Source organism: Oncorhynchus kisutch, linkage group LG21 (genome assembly GCF_002021735.2).
Source record: "Oncorhynchus kisutch isolate 150728-3 linkage group LG21, Okis_V2, whole genome shotgun sequence".
NCBI lineage: Eukaryota > Metazoa > Chordata > Actinopteri > Salmoniformes > Salmonidae > Oncorhynchus > Oncorhynchus kisutch.
This window is the reverse complement of record NC_034194.2, coordinates 25,880,412-25,902,292: the sequence shown is the minus strand read 5'-3', so window position 1 is coordinate 25,902,292 and position 21,881 is coordinate 25,880,412. Positions and strand designations below refer to the sequence as shown.

Genomic DNA, 21,881 nt, shown 5'->3' with positions numbered 1-21,881 from the left:
ATCATCCCTAAAGCCAACACCTCATTTGGCCGCCTTTCGTTCCAGTTCTCTGCTGCCTGTGACTGGAACGAATTTCAAAAATCGCTGAAGTTGGAGACTTTTATCTCCCTCACCAACTTCAAACATCTGCTATCTGAGCAGCTAACCGATCGCTGCAGCTGTACATAGTCTATCGGTAAATAGCCCACCCAATTTTACCTACCTCATCCCCATACTGTTTATATTTATTTACTTTTCTGCTCTTTTGCACACCAATATCTCTACCTGTACATGACCATCTGATCATTTATCACTCCAGTGTTAATCTGCAAAATTGTAATTATCGCCTACCTCCTCATGCCTTTTGCACACAATGTATATAGACTTTTTTCTACTGTGTAACTCTGTGTTGTCTGTTCACACTGCTATGCTTTATCTTGGCCAGGTCGCAGTTGCAAATGAGAACTTGTTCTCAACTAGCCTAGTTGGTTAAATAAAGGTGAAATTAAAAAAGTAAAAAAGTAAAAAAAGTAATGATTTGACCTTGTTTTTTTCCGAGTTCCCAGTTGTCTTGAAAGCATCATTACCATCAGAAGCAGATACCATCAGTCCAGTAAAATAAAAAAGGTACTTATTTGCAAATTATTTCAATTCATGCTCAGCTGTGCCTCGTAAGTGCTACACCAACTGATCTATTTCGTAATCAAAGCTCGAGTTTTGAAATATAATATGGTCTGAGAAGAACAATATTGGCAGGCCAGGCATGTTGTAGCTAATATGCTGTGAACATGTATTAGGCCTACTCCACAAACCTCAATCTTACAGAATAATTGTTAATATTAGGTTAATGTAACATTTTTTAAGTCATTAAAAAACATCTGAGTGGTAACTCAATGCTTGCTTATTGACTGCGAAAGTAATCTTGACTCAGAAAAGGTTGGTGACCGCTAGCCTACAGAGTTCACCCATTTTTCCAGGGGAAAGACATACCTTGTTTAATGAGAAATCGAAGTGTTTCCTCGTGTCCACTCTGGGCTGCAGTAAATAGGGGCGCGATACCGTACATGTTGGTTGGGCTGAGCTTCGCCCCGGCCTGGACCAAGATCTCACAGATCTCCACGTTGTTGCGGCTCACAGCCTCCTGGAGAGCTGTACAGCCCTGAATGCAGTGTTTGTTCACCACAGCACCATGATTCAGAAGCATGACCACAATCTCAGCATTACCACTTTCACAAGCTGTGGAATACAGTCAAAGATGAAGTAAAAAAGAAGAAATCCCAGACATTGTTAGTCATGGAAGACAGTGTTTCCTAAACACGGGTTTGGGGGTATTCCCAGTGTATGCAAGACAGCTTAGAATGGTATTGGAAGAGATGTTCTGTAATGGCAGATTTGGAGTGTAGCTGTATTTCTCATATCAAGACATCCCTGCCCCCCCCCCCCATATACCTTTCCTTTCTCATGAAGTGTGCACTTGTTCACTTGTATTCCCCACAAATCCTAAAGCATTAGATCGGTGTAGGCTTGGGCTGGAGGAATTCTTGTACCAGTCATTTTCTTTCAAATCCATGAAGGGCAAGTTTTTCATTCAGTTTTTTCTCACAGAGTGCTGATCTTGCTGCCCAACACATCATTTTAGTATCAGTCAAGTAGCCTATGACTTAGTACGCTTAAAATATAAGGATAATTACAAAGAGATAGGCATATAATATAGGTCTTAGTGGGTCTCTATGGCAAATGTGTTACCTTTGTAGAGTGGGGTCTCTCTGTCCTTGTTGGCAAGGTCTGGGTCAGCCCCCTTCTCCAGAAGCATCTCTACACAGGCCACCTTTTCCCTGTACACCGCCAAGATGAGAGCAGTCTGGCCTTTCAGGTCACACTTGTTAATCATACTAGGTTGAGCTTGAAGGGTGAAAAAAAGAACACATGAGATAACAATGAGACTAGGCTATGCTTTATTTTATATTGTATTTTAGTCGGGTACTTAGCTGGGTTTTAATTGGTAAAATGGTCAAATACTTGGTAATTATGTGGGAAAAGGGGTGTTCCGAGCCGAGAAAATATAAATTGCCTTCAAGCCACTGATGCAGACCTTTGGAACATCTATATATTAAAGTCTAATAAATCTATGTAGTATAGCCTACACCATCACAACAAATCCATTATTTATTTTAGACAGATCTAAAGAAACATGAGATGAAGAAAATGTTGTCTATACCAGAAGAAAAGAATAGCGTACTCTGAGTTGTCGTTATGTTAGGTCCTGATCTGCCCATGCCATATGGCTGTGAGGTACACTAGTTCATTTAGCAGACAAGATTTGCTTAGAATTCCGTGGCATTGTTTCATATTATTTTATATTATTAGTATTAGTATTATTATTAAGAATACAATTGAACATAGCTGAATAAAATAGAAAGGATATTTTCTCCATATTTTCTTTCCAACAATTTGAGGGAGTGTGCACATGCATCTATTCTGTGTTGAGCGCTTAACAAAGAAACAGGTGCTCCTACAGTGTATGCTTCATTTAGAGTTATTTATGTAACTTTAGTTGTGATACAAACGTTGGGCTATACGTTTTGAGTATTAATACATTCTAAAGCTGCATGATGAGACGAATGACTATTTGAAAAAAGTTGCATGAAAGGCATGAGCTCTGCTTTGTTTGTTTTTTTGTGCAGACTGTACACACTTCATCAGTCCCTCATTCACAATTTGACAAGCATTTGATAACGCCATCCTCTTTGTGTGGCCGCAATGCCCCCTAAAAAAATCTGTGCCTTTTGCGGCCAGTGGCCATTGTGCCCTTGGGCTGAATCTAATAATTATAATTCCCTTTTCCCAGCTACATGCTCCAAAGCACCTCTCACTGAAATGGCTCTCCATCATGTGATCAGGTCTTTCTCAAAGGTTACAAGTTAAGACAGACACACCGGGGACTCAACTGCATGCGTCCTCATCCAATTCCGAGGTGCATATTGAAGATATAGGAAAAACTGTCCACATTTACTTTTTGTCAGCCAACAAGATGAGTAGGCCTAACAAACAGCAGAAAATCACTAGCCTATGTCAATCTTCTATCCCCCATAGTAAAAAAGATGACTTATCTATTCTGTGCAATAAATAAATATTTCAAACATAGTCTGGGACAGTTGTGGAATGGAATAGATCCCAAATGAATGCAACCACTATCATCCCAAAAATGTTTAAGCAATGAGGCTGACACAACAGATCAGAACGTTTAGCTTAAAAATGTTGATAATCTATTCAACTATATCTTCACATTATAAGCGCAACATTACGCACATGGCAGTAGGCTATCAGCGGAAATGTTCCATTAGTTAGAAAACACCACTATCGAAAGTGAATGCAAATGTGATTATGCATGTAATGCTTTTATTATGAAGGTGCATTTTTATGGTGAAAATTATCTCCCAAAACTTGAAACTCATGTGCTGTGTATGTATGCCAGTTAGGCTTTGCACCTGTTGGAAAGTGGATTAATGTGCTTAATTCTAAGAAGTTATTTGAACCATTATCAAAACATATAGGCCTATGGCCTAGAATGCACGAGGTGTGTGACCTTGATTTGAAAAAGTCGCAAAAACAATGCATGCGTTTCTTGCCTTACTGCACACAAACTGGGCATCATTCACAAGTGATAATTTATCATTCACATGTGACAGGATAATATGGTCTATTCTTGATTTATTATTGTCTTTACATGTACTAAAATGTATTTTTATTTAGAATGGACCATTATCATGCACCTGTCGAAACAGGGATAGAGGGAAAAATACATGTCATCTGTATGCACTTAGAGAATGAAGGACGCTTTTACTGTGGTTCATGTTCATGCCAGTCAGGTAGGCTATATTCCTGTTGTAAAGAGAAGCAATGTACTTAATATTAGGAACGTTGTGAAATAAATATAGTAAGCCTAGCCTATAGAAAGCAGAGTGATGGCCTCCACTTTTTAATAGAGGCCATCACTCTGTTTTCTCACGCAATTGCATAGCCTATAGGAATGTTGCAAAACATAAGCTCATGGGATCTCATGAAATGTTTGATTACATTTGCAATGATGTGAGAGTGATTAGAGGGACAATAGAGTGCTGAGTACCAGACAGTTAGCAAGTTTGGTAGGCTACTAATGACCATCAGCAGCATCAGCGCTTGGAGAAGCCTAATATCCGTAACTAAACTGTCTTGTGGAATTTGACTGCCATCGTGACTCGTGACCGCCGGTGTGGCAGTCTTAAGGTCACCGTAACAGCCCTAGTTACCACTACAAACGTTCTAGGTAAATATCAGGTCAACTAGCTGAAATAGGATTGTAAAATAAAAGTGTTACCAAAAAGGACAACAACAATGATCCCCAAAATTACTGTACTAATGTTAAACATTAACCTATCGCTATACATGTTCATACATGGAGTTTTGAATTGCACTTACCCCCAAGAAGAACCCTAACACACTGGTCTTGGCCATAATATGCAGCCTCGTGCAGCGGGATCCATCCATACTTGTCAGGCCACAGTATGTTATTCGCATTGTTTTTAGCCATAGCTTGAACCATAGTCACATCACCATTCAGGACTGCTTGCACAATAGTGTCCTGTTCCCTAATAGGCAAACATACCCATCATCATCCACTTGCTTTTTTTCTCTAGCCCACATGTACAATACAAGACATTAAGCGGAAATCCAGATCATTCTCAAACTCAGTAACTCTGTCAGTGATGATTTTTTAAATGAGGTAACTTTGAGTTATGGATAGTGGATTAAAACAAAATTCACTCATCCTTAGTTAGGGTTTATGGTGTTGGAAAAACATTGGTTACCTTAAAAGGGGAATTCCACCACTTTATCTCAAGCACAATAGCACTGTCTACATTTGTGGAAATGGCGCTGTGGTTAAAAGATTATATAAAATAGTGCAATTTGAGGATGTCATCAAAACTAAAAACGTTTTTAAAAGCAGGGATTTGTAAACACTACTAGAATGGTGGTGACACGGTGAGCAGGAAAAGGCCCTCCCATGGCTAGAAACCTGTTGCAGATTTAGAAAATCATTGTTGTGCACTATTATTTAGTTGTATTTGTCATTTTCTTATCTTGAAAAGTGAAAGTGGTGGAATTTCCTTTTAAGAAGATCATTCCCAGCAGGTTTGTATCCTATGAGCTGGAAAACGAACATACAATAAATGCCGTCACATATTAATACAAACATCATTACATATCCTAGTGTTCATGTCTTGGTGTGAAGGGAAGATGCGTTGCTAAGATACCCTTTGTGAAAGAAGACACTTACTCCTCTGTCTCCAGCACATACTGAATGGAGCCGTCGCCTCTGTGCATTGCCAGCATGCGCTTTCCATTGCCTGTGACAAAATGAGTCACCACAACCTCATCACATTTCCTTCTTTCTTCACATTTCCTTCTCCTGCTACAATAACAGTGAGATATACTCAGTTGACAGTCACAGTTGACTGCTGCAAATGTGTACGTAAAATGAACTAAGCTAATACAGTGGGACCCTAAGCTCATTGGATATTGTGTGTTTCTTCAAAGTGAAATGTTTGATTCTCATTGCTGACATGCTTACTATGAGAAGCTCTGTATCAATCACTACAGTACACACATCTAAAATACCTGTCTTCAATTCTAGTTCTTATCGCCACTATAATGTTCCTCTGAAAGCTTTTCTTAGGGGTAGGCTTGAGACTGTTGCAGGGCACTAAAAAGTTAGTTTAATATTCTTTTAAAAAACTTGTACCATGCTACAGGTTTTTGCGACAAACTATCGCTAGGAGATGCTATAGCAACGTGTTGCACAAGCACACGCAATGCTGCAATTGTCCTGCCAATACTGTAACATGACCTAGTTAAACCTTATGAACCCTGCAATCTTGCATCCAACTCAGCACAGAGACTTGTTTTCATCAGTGTTGCTATTTTTCAACCTTGGTGACATGTGAACTTCAGACCATGCTATTTGGATGTATTCCCAAAAAGCAGGTTGGGTAAGGGATCAGTATCACGAGATTTGATGGGACAGGTGTTTGGCACGTGGCCCACTGGAATCAATCAGACCAGCCTGTAAACGAGGTGTTGTATGTCAACAAACGATACTCTAGGCGTCTCGGTTTTCCAGCTAGCAGTAAGCGGTTAAATAGTTTAGTCAAGTTAGCTAAGCAGACGTAAACACCTCACAAGTCAAGTCATTCGTTTGAGAAAACAGTCACTCTCATGCATATCTGCAACCTAGATATGATATCGAATGGCAAAACCCACAATAAACGTAAGGTTAGATGATTCGGAAAACATTTGCATTGATGGAGTCTGTACAGTGACACATAGATGCATATGACTGACTAGAGCAACATAATAATCAGAGAACACTTTCCTTGACCATGTCTTGACTGGCAACATTTTTTATTACGTTGTCCTTGTGCCATGTAGTGACTTGTAACAAGTAACAAGAACTTCGCTACACTCGCAATAACATCTGCTAACAATGTGAATGTGACCAACACAACTTGATTTGATTTGGAACTACTTTGTAATGACCAGATAATTATTGCTGTACACTGTAACTACAGATATGTTATGTAATATGGACAGTTATAGTGCAGCATGTCATTATGCCATGAAATTGGAATTGTATGTAACTATTCATAGCCTACAACTTAATATAAATGGTGGCCCAAAACCAAAAGTGGATAATGAAAAAGAATGAAGGCTCTTTTCAGCTGGCACATACGCGTCAGTTGGGTTTGCAGTAGGCGGCCTATGTCTTGGTTCCTGCCTCGGTGTGTTTGGCCTGGTTGGGGATGGATTTGACCTATACTGGACTGTTCTTCTGCCTAGAGCTGTTGGGCTGTTGCTGGCTTCACTTGGTGAAGTGGCATTGTGTGCATCACTGAGGCTGCGTTCGATAGCCAGCAGAATGAGCTCGTCATCTGACAGGTTGTTGTAGAGACTGTAGTCATCAAACCCCATTTTGTGGCCCGGCGTGGAACCAGGGATAGATATGCTGGCAACTGCCATGTTGGATCTGGAGAGAAAAAGAGAGGATACAGTGTATTTTTTTATTTTTTATTTATCCGTTATTTTACCAGGTAAGTTGACTGAGAACACGTTCTCATTTTCAGCAACGACCTGGGGAATAGTTACAGGGGAGAGGAAGGGAATGAATGAGCCAATTGTAAATCACTTATGTATGATGCATTATGTCCACCATGTTGGATCTTGAGAGACCCATTCCTAATCAATATACACCAGGGGTGGCCAAGCCTGATCCGGGCGGGTGCTGTAACATCTTCAGTCTAGAGACCATGATTAAAGGGATAGTTCACCCAAATTACAAAATGACATATTGGTCTTGATTGTTCAGCTAAATTAATTTACTTTAAGATGATTTGGACTTGACGTGCGAAAATGTTATTATCGGGGATATTGACTCGCATTGGTCTTGTTCCAGAAATGCAAAAAAACGTATAAAGTGTAGACATTGCCCATGTCTTTAAAAAAAAGTTACAAAGTATCACTGTATTACCGTGTCCATACTGCTTACTGTGTAGGACAATCAAATGTAATTGGGGTGAGATTTCCCTTTAATTTTGACTGGAACACACTACATCATCCCCCTAAGTCCAATGTAGGACATATATTACATAGGGTGGTTCCAAATACCCATTCCTGCTGAAGGGGTTTTGACCTTTTCACTACTTTCCAAAAATCTAAAAGCATTGGATTGATGAAGGCATGGTCTTGGGAGTTTCCACCATATTTTTTTCCCACTAGGCTTTTCCTTTCAAATCAGTTAAAGGAAGTGAACAAGTGCACACTTTGGGAGAAAGGAGAGATAATTGGAAAGTACTGTAGCCAGAGACTATGGGATTGATTCAATTGAACCTACAATGTGGCATTTATGAAGCAGTCCCACTGTCATCCAATTCTAGAATGGTTTTGAGTAAATTAAAGGAACATATGTGCAAGTGGGTTTGTCAATTAAGGTGAACTCCCTCCTAAGATAGCATACCATGCTTGAAGGAAAAACTTTTATTGAATGAGTTTGTTTAGGTTGGGTGAGGCTGGGATTATGTTAAGATTGGATAATGAAATTATGATATGCTCCCCTTTCAAATAGTCTACACATTTCATTTTCAAGTGATTTGGAAATAACCAAGGGTTGGAACTGGTTCAGGGAACAGAACCGAAACCCCTTTTTTTTCTTTTTTTGGAATAGAATCAGAACCACAAACGAAAGTGATCTAAACTGTTCCCGAAGATAATCGTTATTTTAAAAGTATGGGAACCAGTTAAAAACATTATTTTACATTACAGGCATTTCTTTACTGTCCAACAAGCGATTTTTCATTCGAAAATAATGGATTCAACTTTTAAATACTCCTTAAGGATACTATAGTTGTCACATTATCACAATTTATTAACTAGTAAAAGTAAGTGTGTTTATTTTAATTATTGTGCTGCACTGCACACTAGCTAGCTGTTCCAACGTTAAGCCAACTTTCTGATGGTCTAAGACATTAAAAGTTCCTTCATATAAGCCACTCCTCAGTAGATATAATTCTATGAGCATAATTCAGATGATACATGTCATAACAACAAGATACCCACCACTTCAAACCAAGCCTCCTCCACCTTCTCTCACTCTCTTTCAGTTGCATCTAGCACCCTACACTCATCTGTCCAATGCCTTTAAATAGCTTTCCTGATCCATAGCAAGCTGATCTATCCGCAGTGATTGGTGGAGTAATTTAATGTTGAGCTAAATGTAAAAACAAATCTATCTCAGAGGTTTAAAAAGGAACAGAAAGGTCCATGTAGGATTTTTTTACACAACAACAAAAGTGCACCAAAGTTGCCAAATAACAATGTAAATAAAAATATGTCTTACCTTTCTCACAAGCTCTTACAGTTTTCCAAAAAAGAGTGTCAAAGTTTCGCTCTCCGGTTAAACTCCCCCACTAAGACTTCTCCACTCCTCTCTCAGTAGATGTTTCTGAGACAGGGCTTCTGATCCAACCATCTGGAATATTTCTGGGAGCTTCACATGATATCCATAGGGTAGTGGGCCAACTTTTCCTCTCCCACCTTCATAGCTCAGAATACTCCTGAGAGGCAGCTGGCCTAGATAGCACTGAACAACAAAACAAATAGCTGGAACTCCTGGGAGTAACAGCGAGGAATCCCAAAACATGGTGAGTATCTTACTAATCAGAAAATGTGTTAATCATATAATATGTGTATATTACAATGACTGACTGTGTTCAATGGAAACTGTGAGTTGTCCCAAGTACAGTGTTCAGGCTTGTAATCCTCCTGTGCTAGGTCAGACTCTTGTTGTGTCTGTGTCAGGTTTGGTTGTGGCGAGTTGGTCTGCCTTGTTCCTTGTGTTGAGAGGTCTGGTATTGTGTTGTGTTACAATCAATGTAATGGAAAGAGGTGTTTATTGCGGATGCCTGTTTCTTTTTAGACAAACAAATCCATGGAAAAAGGGTCAAGTTTATCGACAAGGTTGACTTCTTCCCATTTTTTTGGCAGGTCAAGCTGCATCATGTGTTTGTTTCATTTTGATCCGAGGGCACTTTGCATTTATTTTTGTATGAGGGCAAGGTCATAGATACCCCACAAGCTGTATTCCAGCATACCAGCCACTACAGTTACAGTCATGTCATCAGTCTTTTAATACCACGTTGAGTGTAGAGCTTAGGGGTTAAGTCAATACTGACCTCTATACTAAGGTTAGGGGTTAGTTCAGTTCTCGCCTAAGAAATGATTGTAATGAAGAACAAAGGCTGTTCACAATTTCAAAGTGGAAATATAAGTGTGAAAATGTGCATGCCTATTCTGAACATTATTTTGTAAATTACATCAAAATAGAAAACAACTAACTTGTCAGTTGCTGTTTACTTGAGTAAATGTACCTCTCCAATTAGATCTTGGATTAAAACTTAACTTAATGTTAACCTGTAGTGACACCCCATCCCGTGAACGGGACCGTTGTCATCATCTGACACTAATTAGCATAACGCAACGGACATACATCTTCCTGGAAAAGTTAAATATATTGGAACACAGCTTAGCCTTTTGTTAATCACCCTGTCCTCTCAGATTTTCAAAATATGCTTTACAGCCAAAGCAAGACAAGCATTTGTGTAAGTTTATCATAGCCTAGCATAGCATTATGCCTTGCTAGCAACAGGCAACCTTGTCACGGAAATCAGAAAAGCAATCAAATTAAATTGTTTACCTTTGATGAACTTCAGATGTTTTCACTCACCAGACTCCCAGCCAAAGTTCATTTTTTCCCAAAATATTATTTTTGTTGGCGAAATAGCTCCGTTTGTTCTTCACGTTTGGCTGAGAAATCGCCCAGAAATTGCGGTCACCACAATGCCGAAAAATATTCCAAATTAGCTCCATAATATCGACAGAAACATGGCGTTGTTTAGAATCCATCCTCAAGGTGTTTTTCTAATATCTATTCGATAATATATCCGTCGGGACAATATCTTTTTCACTAGGATCGATTGGAATAATGGCTACCTCTGTATTTTACTCGAGAATCTCTCTCGGAGCCACCATGTGACCACTTACGCAATGTGGCCGCCTACGGCTATTCTTCAACAGAAATGCGTAAAACTACGTCACAATGCTGGAGACACCTTGGGGAATACGTAGAAAGCGTAAGCTCGTTGATGGTACATTCACAGCTGAATAGGGAGTCATTGGAACGCAGCGCTTTCAAAACCTGGGGCATTTCCGGATTGGATTTTTCTCAGGCTTTCGCCTGCAACATCAGTTCTGTTATACTCACAGACAATATCTTTACAGTTTTGGAAATGTTAGAGCTTTTTCTATCCAAAGATGTCAATTATATGCATATTCTAGCATCTTGTCCTGACAAAATATCCCGTTTAAAACAGGAACCTTTTTTTTCCAAAAATGAAAATACTGCCCCCTAACACCTTAAGTGACAAAACAAATCTTACATATACATTAATTCAACATTGTTATGTCTGTAACCAACATTTGCTAAAGCAATAGTCCTGTCACACTGTTTAGATGGACAGTCTCAGAGTTTCTTCTTTGACTACTATAACAATACTTTTGACCAGCTGAAGCAAGTCACACAATTTTTCTTCAGGCTAGCAGTAGCCAGTCATGCATTATTTGTTTGCCTATTTTGTTGATCATCGAATAGGAATTAGTAAGTAAATAGTGCACTTTCAGCTGTGGGGATCATTTCTTTGACTTCTCGAATGCAAACACATTCAAATATCAAATATCAAAGATTCACCATCATATTTTTATGCTTATGCATCCTTATTTCTATGCCAAACTTCCCCGGTTGTGCATGGTCAAAATTCCCCTTTCTAGTAGGGGTGTGCTGAGTACTCAGACAAAACGAGCATTGTAATGGAAATTGACAATTTTTCGAATATGTTTACGATACGACACATTTTTGTAATTATACTTGATCAGGATGAAGTCATTTTCAGCTGCCAGGACGCATCTCTCTGTCACTAAATCTGTGCTGCGCTGTGCAATCTAAATAACTAAATTGGCTAGTTTGGCTGTCTGTAAAGAAATGTATGTGGTGCATGTTACGCTTCCTGTCATTATTGGATTTGAGCAAGCATCGCTCCCCCTCCCTCTCATTTCCCCCAATGTCTTTGTCATTATGACCTGAGCTAAACCCATGCACATTTTTACAAAGCGACAGATCAGTAAAAAACTGAATGACAAATATATGGGGCAAATGAATGACCTAAATCTGTGTCTGGAATAGGCTCAAATGCAGGCAGCAGTAGCCAGCCATGCATTATATGTATTTCATTGATAATCGAATGGGACTAAGTAAGTAAATAGTGCACTTTCAGCTATCAGGATCATTTCTTTGACTTCTCGAATGTGAACACATCAAACCGTTCATATCAAAGATCCATCACCATATTGTTATGCTAATGTATCCTTTTTTCTATGCCAAACTTCCACTGTTGTGCGTGGTCAAAGAGCTACATTTTTATGTCATCTGACCTTTCTGCATCAACATAATGATGTGGCCGGTGCAATATTGCTTCTTGGAAGTCCAATATCTTAACAACTTGACTGCTGACATGCAAAACATTTTGGGACTGTATCAACAATGGACTAATGAATATCGTTTTCCTTTAAGACTTTATTTATACAGTGTTTGACATTGTATGGCTCTACTTCAAGCAAGTACTGATGATATCATTAGCATTAAATGAGTCTGTCAATAAATCTTTTCTATGAATATAAAAATTAACTTCTTTTTTTTACATTAAACACTGAAATAATTCCACCCACCTGTGGCAACAGACCTTTGTACACAATGCAGTACTGAAATCACTATATTCAACTATATAATGGATAGTTCTGGCCAAACAATCTGATTGCCTGAGAAGCATTCCAAGCTGTGGTTTATTTTCTGATACAGGCAACTTCACTGCACTTTAGTCAAATAAAATCTCACTGTGCAGGGTAAACAATTAACTTAGTAATCAATAAGAGTCAGAGTTGCTATTGCTAACCAAACCCAAATACCTACAAGTACATACATTTACCCATAATTTACAATAGATTCATTTGAATGTTACTCCTGCCATTGTAATATCAAATCAAGCCTATTATGCAGTACATAACTGTGCAAAGAAACATTCCCCCTTCATCTCAACTGGCTTACAATATAAAAAACAATCACATTTATTGAAAACAAGTCACGGAATCTGTGGACTTAGAGTCAACTAAACAAAAATAGAAAACAACTAATTTGTCATTTGCTGTTTACTTGAGTAAACTTACCTCTCCAATTAGATCTTGGATTAAAAGTTAACCTAATGTAAAGTGACAAAACAAATCTTACATAAACATTAATTCAACATTGTTATGTCTGTAACCAACATTTGCTAAAGCAATAATCCTGTCACACTGTTTAGATGGACAGTCTCAGAGTTTCTTCTTTGACTACTTTTGACCAACTGAAGCAAGTCACACAATTTTTCTTCAGGCTAGCAGTAGCCAGTCATGCATTATTTGTTTGCCTATTTTGTTGATAATCGAATAGGAATTAGTAAGTAAATAGTTACATTTACCCATAATTTACAATAGATTCATTTGAATGTTACTCCTGCCATTGTAATATCAAATCAAGCCTATTATGCAGTACATAACTGTGCAAAGAAACATTCCCCCTTCATCTCAACTGGCTTACAATATGCAAAACAATCACATTTATTGAAAACAAGTCACGGAATCTGTGGACTTAGAGTCAACTAAACAAAAATAAATTCCTAGACATCCTGGAAATGTACCTTTTCATAGTTGAGGAACTTGATTAGTCTTGGTGGGAGCGGCAGGGTGTCGATGTGCCTCAGTCTGGGGATTCCAATCTGCTGATGGATCTTCAGTCTGCACAACTGCATCAGTGAATGTGGTGGCACTGAAAGTGCAAAGTTGCTTATTAACCAACATGAAAAAAACTATAGTACTGTAGTATCCCAGCAAACAGGGGACAATCTAAGGACATTTGGCTATGTTCTCAATAGGTCCCTTTAAGAGTTTTGGCAAGATGTTAACCCACTGACGTTCTGAGAATGTTCTAGGAATATTAAAACATGACATTAACTTTGGGACACTAAGAACACGTTCAGCACAGGTTCCGGTTTGGTCGCAGTTCCCAGTAGGGAACGTTTCGAAAAGGTTCCTACTTGGTTCTGATAGGACGTTATCCATGGGCCATTCAATGACCACAAGGGGACGTTTCATGATGGTCAAGGGGATGTTGCATGATGGTCCCAAGGCAACCTGCTCTGGGGACCTTTGTGTAGTTCCCTGAAAGTTACCAGGTCATCACTAAGGACCATTTCAGGACCTTTTCAGGATTTACATTTGACTAGTTATTAGGATGTTGCATGATGGTCCAAAGGGAATGTTCTCTAGGGGACCTTTGTGTAGTTCCTTGTAAGTTACCAGGATTTCATTGAGGACCATGTTTGGACATTTGTAAGATGTTCTCAAGACATTTGTTTTACCAGTCGTCAGGACATCATGTGATGGTTCCAGGTGTCTCAATCCATTACAAGTAAAGTAATGAAATTGTATGGGGTTTTAAGGTAAGTGGTATGCTGTTCAGCTAAAATAGTCAAACAAATACTTCATCAATCAAAATATGGTCACATTTTAAATGATCCCTTAGTACTGACTCTTCAATATCACCCCACCTGGGATTTGAACACACAATCTCTTTACTGGGATACAGTTATATGTATATGTATGTATGTAGTAGTATTTGCAGTCAGAAGTCCCCTACACATTAATGACCTATGATTAAAAACAAAAAAACTGTGTTTTAAGTGAGAAGTGGGCATTGGTCTGAAGCCTGAAAAAGAAAGGAAGTTCACATGGACACCGCAATGCCTACTCCACCCATGCTCTACCAAGGTTTTACAGCACCACAATGCCTACTCCACCCATGCTCTACCAAGGTTTTACAGCACCACAATGCCTACTCCACCCATGCTCTACCAAGGTTTTACAGCACCACAATGCCTACTCCACCCATGCTCTACCAAGGTTTTACAGCACCGCAATGCCTACTCCACCCATGCTCTACCAAGGTTTTACAGCACCGCAATGCCTACTCCACCCATGCTCTACCAAGGTTTTACAGCACCGCAATGCCTACTCCACCCATGCTCTACCAAGGTTTTACAGCACCGCAATGCCTACTCCACCCATGCTCTACCAAGGTTTTACAGCACCGCAATGCCTACTCCACCCATGCTCTACCAAGGTTTTACAGCACCACAATGCCTACTCCACCCATGCTCTACCAAGGTTTTACAGCACCGCAATGCCTACTCCACCCATGCTCTACCAAGGTTTTACAGCACCGCAATGCCTACTCCACCCATGCTCTACCAAGGTTTTCTAGCACACAGCTTTGGCGTACAACTGTAGCTATGCTGGTCTATTGTACTTCAAACTATGTGTAGGCAGGTTGCTTAGGATTTAAACTTCTCAAGCAGCCTAATTCATACTCTTGGGTGGGATAATAGACTTTACTGTGCTCAGCTATTTAAATCCCCAATCTTCTGGTCTCCGGGTGGTAACGATAACCATTACGCTGCTAACCCTGTGGTAACCATGTAATCAGTATTGATTGAACGTTATTTTATCTTGCTTGGTTACATTTGTTTTGTCTAAAACAGTTGATGTTTATAAACTGTCTCATTTATACCTGACCAAGTTAGAAGTATGTCATATTCTTTTCGCTGAGCACAGGTAGCACAAGCAAGCAATGAGATCCCACTAAGCAGTTACAGATGGTCAGTGCTATCTTGAATCCTAGACCTCTGTCCAGCTGTGTGGTCAGGTGCGGCAAAGAAGGACATAAGCAAATTACAGTTGGTCCAAAACAAAGCAGCACATATTGCTCTTAGATGTACATGGAGTGCGAATGTAAATTACCTGCATGTCAATCTCTCTGGGCTCAAAGTTGAGGCGAGATTGACTGCATCATTATTGGTCTTTGTGCGAGGTATTGATGTGTTGAAGGTACCGAACTGTCTGTTCAAGCAGTTGGCACACAGTTCAGACACTCATCGGTATCACACAAGACATGCAACCAGACGTCTCTTCACAGTCTCCAGGTCCAGAACAGTGGCTGGGAAACACACAGTATTAAATAAATTCATGACTTAATGGAACTCTCTACCACCCCAGGTAACTCAAGCTAGCAATAACAACTGATTCAGAAAACTGAAAGAATACATTGCAACACGACGGGAACTGTGAATAGACACAGACATGTTTAAGCATTTTGTATTGTATTTTACACCGTATTATGTATGTGATACGTGGTTGGGATATGACAGGGATATGTGTATGTCTCCCTTGGCTGTCGTAAGATGAATGCACTAGCTGTAGGTCACTCTGGATGGGAGCGTCTGCTGAATGGATAAATTGTAATGTAAATGTAGTTCTATGTACACTGACTGTACAAAGCATTAGGATCATCGTCATTTATGCTGCTGCTCTTGCTTTTCACTAGAGTGGCACGTGTAGCTTGTTTTGGCCAAGCATAAGTCATCAAAGCGGCAATAGGCTACAGACATAGAGCCTCTATGTAGCAAAAGTTAGGAGATATCTAATCAATGGAAGACGGAATTAAAGTGATGGAATTAAAAGTTACAGGGAGGCTGCTAACTTAATATTTTGAATGGAGTTGTTGTTGTTTGTGACTGTGTAGGACGAGAAAGTGCAGGCAGCCTCAATTAGCCTAGCTAGCTAGCTTATCTAGCTTTTTCCGTTTTGACGCAGTCAAGACAGCTCCTACGTAATCATTTGGGATGTGAAATAACCTAACTACTGCAACTATTAGTGTACTATAGTGCGAGTTGGCTTTTTTGGTTGCTGTCTTTTTCTCTCCCTCCTCCCTGCACCCCGTGTCAGTTGCTCACACTCACAGTAGCCTACATACACAGTATGGCACCCTGCTTCCCTCACTCGGATCGGATCAGACCAGGTTTGGATCGGACCAGGTCTATATGGAACGAGTCTTGTTGTCCTTTGGTCCATTTGGAACGGGTCTCTATATATAAAACATTTATTTATAGTGGCTTCTGAAAGTATTCAGACTACTTGCTTGACTTTTTCCACATTTAGTTCAAGTACGTACCAGCCTTACTCTAAAATGTATTCAATCATTTCCCCCCCTTTTCCCCCTCAGTTTTAGTTTTACTTTTACATATGTATTCAGACCCTTTACTCTGTACTTTGTTGAAGCACCCTTGGCAGCGATTACGGCATTGAGTCTTCTTGGGTATGACGTTACAAGCTTGGCACATCTGTATTTGAGAAATGTCTGCCATTCTTCTCTAAAGAGCCTCTCAAGCTCTGTGAGGTAGGATGGGGAGAGTTGCTAGACAGCTATTTTCAGGTCTCTCCAGAGAAGTTCGATCTGTTTAAGTCTGGGCTCTGGCTGGGCCACTCAAGGACATTCAGAGACTTGTCCCGAAGCCACTCCTGCCTTGGCTGTGTGCTTAGGGTAGTTGTATTGTTGGAAGATGAACCCCCGCCCCCAGTCTAAGGTCCTGAGCGCTCTGGAACAGGTTTTCATCAAGGAGTTCTCTGTACTTTGCTCTGTTCATCTTTGCCTCGATCCTGACTAGTCTCCCAGTCACTGCCGCTGAAAAACATCCCCACAGCATGATGCTGCCACCAAAATTCTTCACGTAAGGATGGTGCCAGGTTTCCTCCAGACGTGATGCTTGCCTTTCAAGCCAAAGAGTTCAATATTGGTTTCATCAGACCATAGAATCTTGTTTCTCATGGTCTGGGAGTCTTTAGGTGCCTCTTGGCAAACTCCAAGTGGGTTGTCATGTGCCTTTTACTGAGTGGCTTCCTCTGCCTCGACACAATTGCTGCCAGTTTTAAAGCTTTTGAAAAAGCTAACATAAGTGCATGTAACAGATGGGAGCAACAATACATAGTCTGCTGCAATCTTCAGTTGGCTCATCTTCACTAGTGATCATAAACCAAGGCTTTCTGAAGGCCAAGTTGTGCTTGTGCTGAAAAATGGTTAATTACTCAGCTTCATTATCTGTTCACAATGCAAGTTAGTGACATCTGCTGGACAGCAATAAATTGCAGAGTGCGATTATCAGATATGTTTTTTTCCCTCCACTGTTTTTATCAAAACTCTGTGGCGCAGTAGTATGTTGTTGGCTTTAGTAACCTATAATCAGTTGGAATACCAGGTTTGCATCTTACATCATGCTTCCCTTATGGCCTGAATCTATGTCATTATTTAGGATGCTTAACAACCCCCTAGAGCCCATGTCCGCATCCCCGTGTAGATCAAATCATCATGATAAAAAATCGCCATAAAAAATCTGTCAGTTGAAGATTTTTTTTGTTGCATTGGATGCGTCTCAATCCACGTCATCCACGTTGTGTATAAACTACAGAGTATTTATCCCAAGACCAATGCAGTGTGATCACTGTAAAGCTTTTGGACATGTTTCCAAAAAAAGTTTGCAGAAGGGAGAAGCAGAGAGGTCCAAGTTGTGGAAAAGATAATGTCATGTGTTTTAAAAGTGATGAAATTGTGACATGTCGCAAAAGTAGTGAGAACCATGAAGCCACCTCTTTGGAATGCCCGACAACGGTAAAAGATAATGAGGTGGCCAAATTCAGGGCTGTCCAAAACATTTCATATACAGCGGCTGTTTAATGGGTTGAGGCTTTGAATGGTGCTCATGAAGAGTCCATTGTGGTGGATAGGCCTTCACTGCAGGCTGCAGGGGTTGCCTTTCACCATCAGGACCCAGGTATTTTAAAGGTTAAGAAGGTGGACTTTGTGGCCTTTATAGCTATGGTGATTAATGGCACTGCAAAGGTGGAGAGAAGGTCCAGGAGAATAGACATCATTGTGGATGCGTTGGAGCGGTACCTGGGACTGAAAGATTTCTCGGAGGAGGAGTTGAATGGAGTATTGTCGCAAGCCGTACAACCCTCTCAGGACCTAGAACCCGAGAAGGGAGATGAAGAAATGAAGAAGTGGGAGTTTTGATTTGTTTTTGTCAATTTACAAATGTATTTGGGTGGAATCATTTAGTTTTCCCTATCATGTACGGATGTTATTTTTACCTTGTTTTTTCAACCAGTCCAGTTGGTGGCGGCCATACACCTTTTTGGGTTGTAGTCCGCCATAAAACCCACAGGAGAAGAAGAAGAAGAATGTCAAAACAAAAATTAGACAGTGCATGTCAGAGTAAAAGACCAAGGAACTGTCCGAAGATCTCCAAGAGAGAATTGTGATGAGGAATATATCTGGGGAAGGGTATAACACCATTTCTAGAGTTTTGAAAGTTTCCAAGAGCACAGTGGTCTGTCCGACCAAACAGAGCAAATGGGCAAGAAGGACCTTGTTCAGGGAGGTGACCAAGAACTCAATGACCACCCTGACAGAACTACAGAGTTCCTTGGCTGAGATGGGAGAACCTGCCAGACGGACAACAGTCTCGACAGCACTGAATACAAATCTTGGCTTTATTGGAGAGTGGTGGAAGCCACTCCTGAAGAATAAGGCACATGGCAGCATGCCTGGAGTTTGCAAAAAGGCATGCGAAAGACTCTGAGAGTATTAGGCAAAATAATATGTTGCTTGATGAGACAAAAATGTAACTCTTTGCCCTGAATGCAATATGGGGTATTGTGTGTAGATGAGTGAGAAAAAACATCCATTTAATCCATTTTGAATTCAGGCTGTAACAACAAAATGTGGAATAAGTCAAGGCGTATGAATGCTTTCTGAAGGCACTGCAGGCCTACTATGCTGTGTTATTATATGTAAAATGCAAATGAATTATTATGTGAACTTGCGAGACATCGATTCAGCTTTGATCTAACTTTACTAAACAGGGTTGGGTTAAATGCAGAAGACCCATTTCGATTGAATGCATTCAGTTGTGCAACTGACTAGGTATCCCCTTTCCCTTTCCTTTCCCTTACCATTGCGAGAAGTGTTCATCTTCTATTTGTAATAATAATTATAACTGATGAGTAGGACTATTAAGCGTAGGCAACAGATCTTGATGACTGTTATTTTAAGCGATTGAGTCCCTTTGTGGTGCTGATAGGACAGCCTCAGGATTTTGCAACGGATGTGGTGCTGAAGGAAGTCTGAAGGATAGCTCTGCCATTCAGCCAGTTCAGGAACAAACAACAAGAATCCATCTTTTGGTGTGGTGTATTCATGCATCTTAGTAAACTTGCCCACCTTGACATACCAAGCTAGAACGGGCCCTGTGTCTCAACCAATAGCCAATGTAGGTTAAATATCCCAAGCAGGGCTACAGCATCTTCCAGAGAGGGTCAGGCTCCCTGGGCTTTGCTGTGGCCTCTCTGGTTTGGGTGACCTCAGAAGAAAAGTGTCACTGTAACCAAGTGGTCACATATCGTTCTGGACTCTTCTGCGCAAGACGGGGTCCATGGAGTTTTATGAACATCAAGTAGACACACAGTGAATTTGGATCCTAGATCTCAATGGTCTGATGATTAGTTTCATTTGGCTAAACCCCCTCTTACTCTGCCAAGCTGCAGGGTATGTACAATTCAAAGGAGGCTGGTTGGAGGAGCTATAGTAGGATGGGCTCATTGTAATGGCTGGAATGGAATCAATGGAATGAAGTCAAACATGTGGTTTCCATATGTTTGATAGCAGTCCATTTCAGTCATTACAATGAGCCCATCCTCCTATCAATCAAATTTCAATCAAATGTATTTATAAAGCCCTTCTTACATCAGCGGATGTCACAAAGTGCGGTACAGAAACCCAGCCTAAAACTCCAAACAGCCAGCAATGCAGGTGTAGAAGCACGGTGGCTAGGAAAAACTCCCTAGAAAGGCCAGAACCTAGGAAGAAACCTAGAGAGGAACCAGGCTCTGAGGGGTGGCCAGTCCTCTTCTGGCTGTGCCGGGTGGAGATTATAACAGAACATGGCCAAGATGTTCAAATGTTCATAGATGACCAGCAGGGTCAAATAATAATAATCCTATGGCTCCTCCCACCAGCCTCCACTTGTACAGTTAAGCAGTGGAATTACCTCACATGCACATGTTCTCCCCTACTGTGAACAAAGTTCCTAAAGCCATTGATGGTGGAGGCACACAGGAGGGAGAAGCATTGGCACCAATTGAGAGGCTCTGGCCAGCTCTCTCTGCAGCATGTTTGCCTGACTTGTCAGGTGTATGTGGGCTTGGACTGCTCGTCAGTTGCACCTTTAAATGCTTGTGGTTTTGAACAGGCGGCTTCTTAAGTTTTTATATTTGCATTGTAGTCATTTAGCAGACGTGTTTATCCAGAGCGACTTGCAGGAGAAATTAGGGTTAAGTGCCTTGCTCAAAGGCTCATCCATAGATTTTTTCATCTAGTCAGCTCGGGGGATTCAAACCAGCTACCCTTCGGTTACCAGTTCAATGCTCTTAACCACAAGGTTACCTGCCACCCAGGCTGGATAGGAACTGCTGGTAATCATTTTTCAATGTTCTGATTGGCCAAAGTGGTCAAGCCTATGACCGACCACCGCAGTACACACCTATAGTTCATCATTCTCGACACCACCAGAGAGAAGACAGGGAAGAAACCACCATTTACCTAGAGTGCTTTACATTACATAGGCTATTTATCGATTTTCATGGAAATTGTGGTAATTAAATAGAATGTATTTAGGATTTATCAGAATAAATGTTCCAGAAATAGTTTTACCAGCTCTGTGTAATCTCAAATTGAAAAAAGTGAGGGTACACTGCTCCCCCACGCTCTGGCAGCACTACAATCCTGCTCCTCTTTCCTATATTAAGAGGCTTAAAAGCATATCATTCTGATATAATACTTTCTTCATTGAGAATGTGTGCACAGTTGAAATTTGGCCATAGACTCAATGACTGAAAAATGCATATTTCAACGTTGGTTTATAATGACAAGAATAACTAATAACAACCAACCCATTTTTTTTAATGTCGGACCAATTATCTGTACGTATTTGTTGATTAACCTCAGCTTGAATACCAACATACCAACAACATCTACAGTAGTTACAGGCTGCCAGTTGTGTTGTTGAGCAACCAAGTTGCTGGGCCTGGTTTTAGACAGAACTCTGTTAAAGTATGTATGTTAGCATTGTTCAAAATGCAGCAAAATGGTACCACCCCAATCCTTTTTAATTGAGTACATGAGAGTGATAAATCATACATTTTATCAAAACTGTTGCATCTACAAGCGTATTCAGTCTGAAAGTTGGCAGGTCTAATGGTCACTTTATGGATGAGGTAGT

General features: G+C 40.3%; 1 protein-coding gene across 5 annotated transcripts in view; it reads right to left on the bottom strand.

The window, feature by feature from the left end:
* Positions 1 to 21,881, bottom strand: part of LOC109866340 (ankyrin repeat and SOCS box protein 2-like) — a 51,461-nt gene that overhangs the window by 16,895 nt on the left and 12,685 nt on the right. The window contains exons 1-6 of one of the 5 annotated variants that reach the window (XM_031800646.1): positions 18,497 to 19,229; positions 13,353 to 13,480; positions 6,749 to 7,042; positions 4,438 to 4,607; positions 1,726 to 1,881; positions 970 to 1,215 (exon numbers count right to left, since the gene is read on the bottom strand). In XM_031800646.1, coding sequence (XP_031656506.1) covers positions 970 to 1,215; positions 1,726 to 1,881; positions 4,438 to 4,607; positions 6,749 to 7,042; positions 13,353 to 13,360 — 874 coding nt within the window. In that variant the 5' untranslated portion in view covers positions 13,361 to 13,480; positions 18,497 to 19,229. Of the gene's footprint in view, positions 1 to 969; positions 1,216 to 1,725; positions 1,882 to 4,437; positions 4,608 to 6,748; positions 7,043 to 8,908; positions 9,253 to 13,352; positions 13,481 to 15,510; positions 15,707 to 18,496; positions 19,230 to 21,881 lie in introns of those variants that run through there. The other 4 variants (XM_031800645.1, XM_031800647.1, XM_020454980.2 and 1 more) reach the window with 4 other exon arrangements.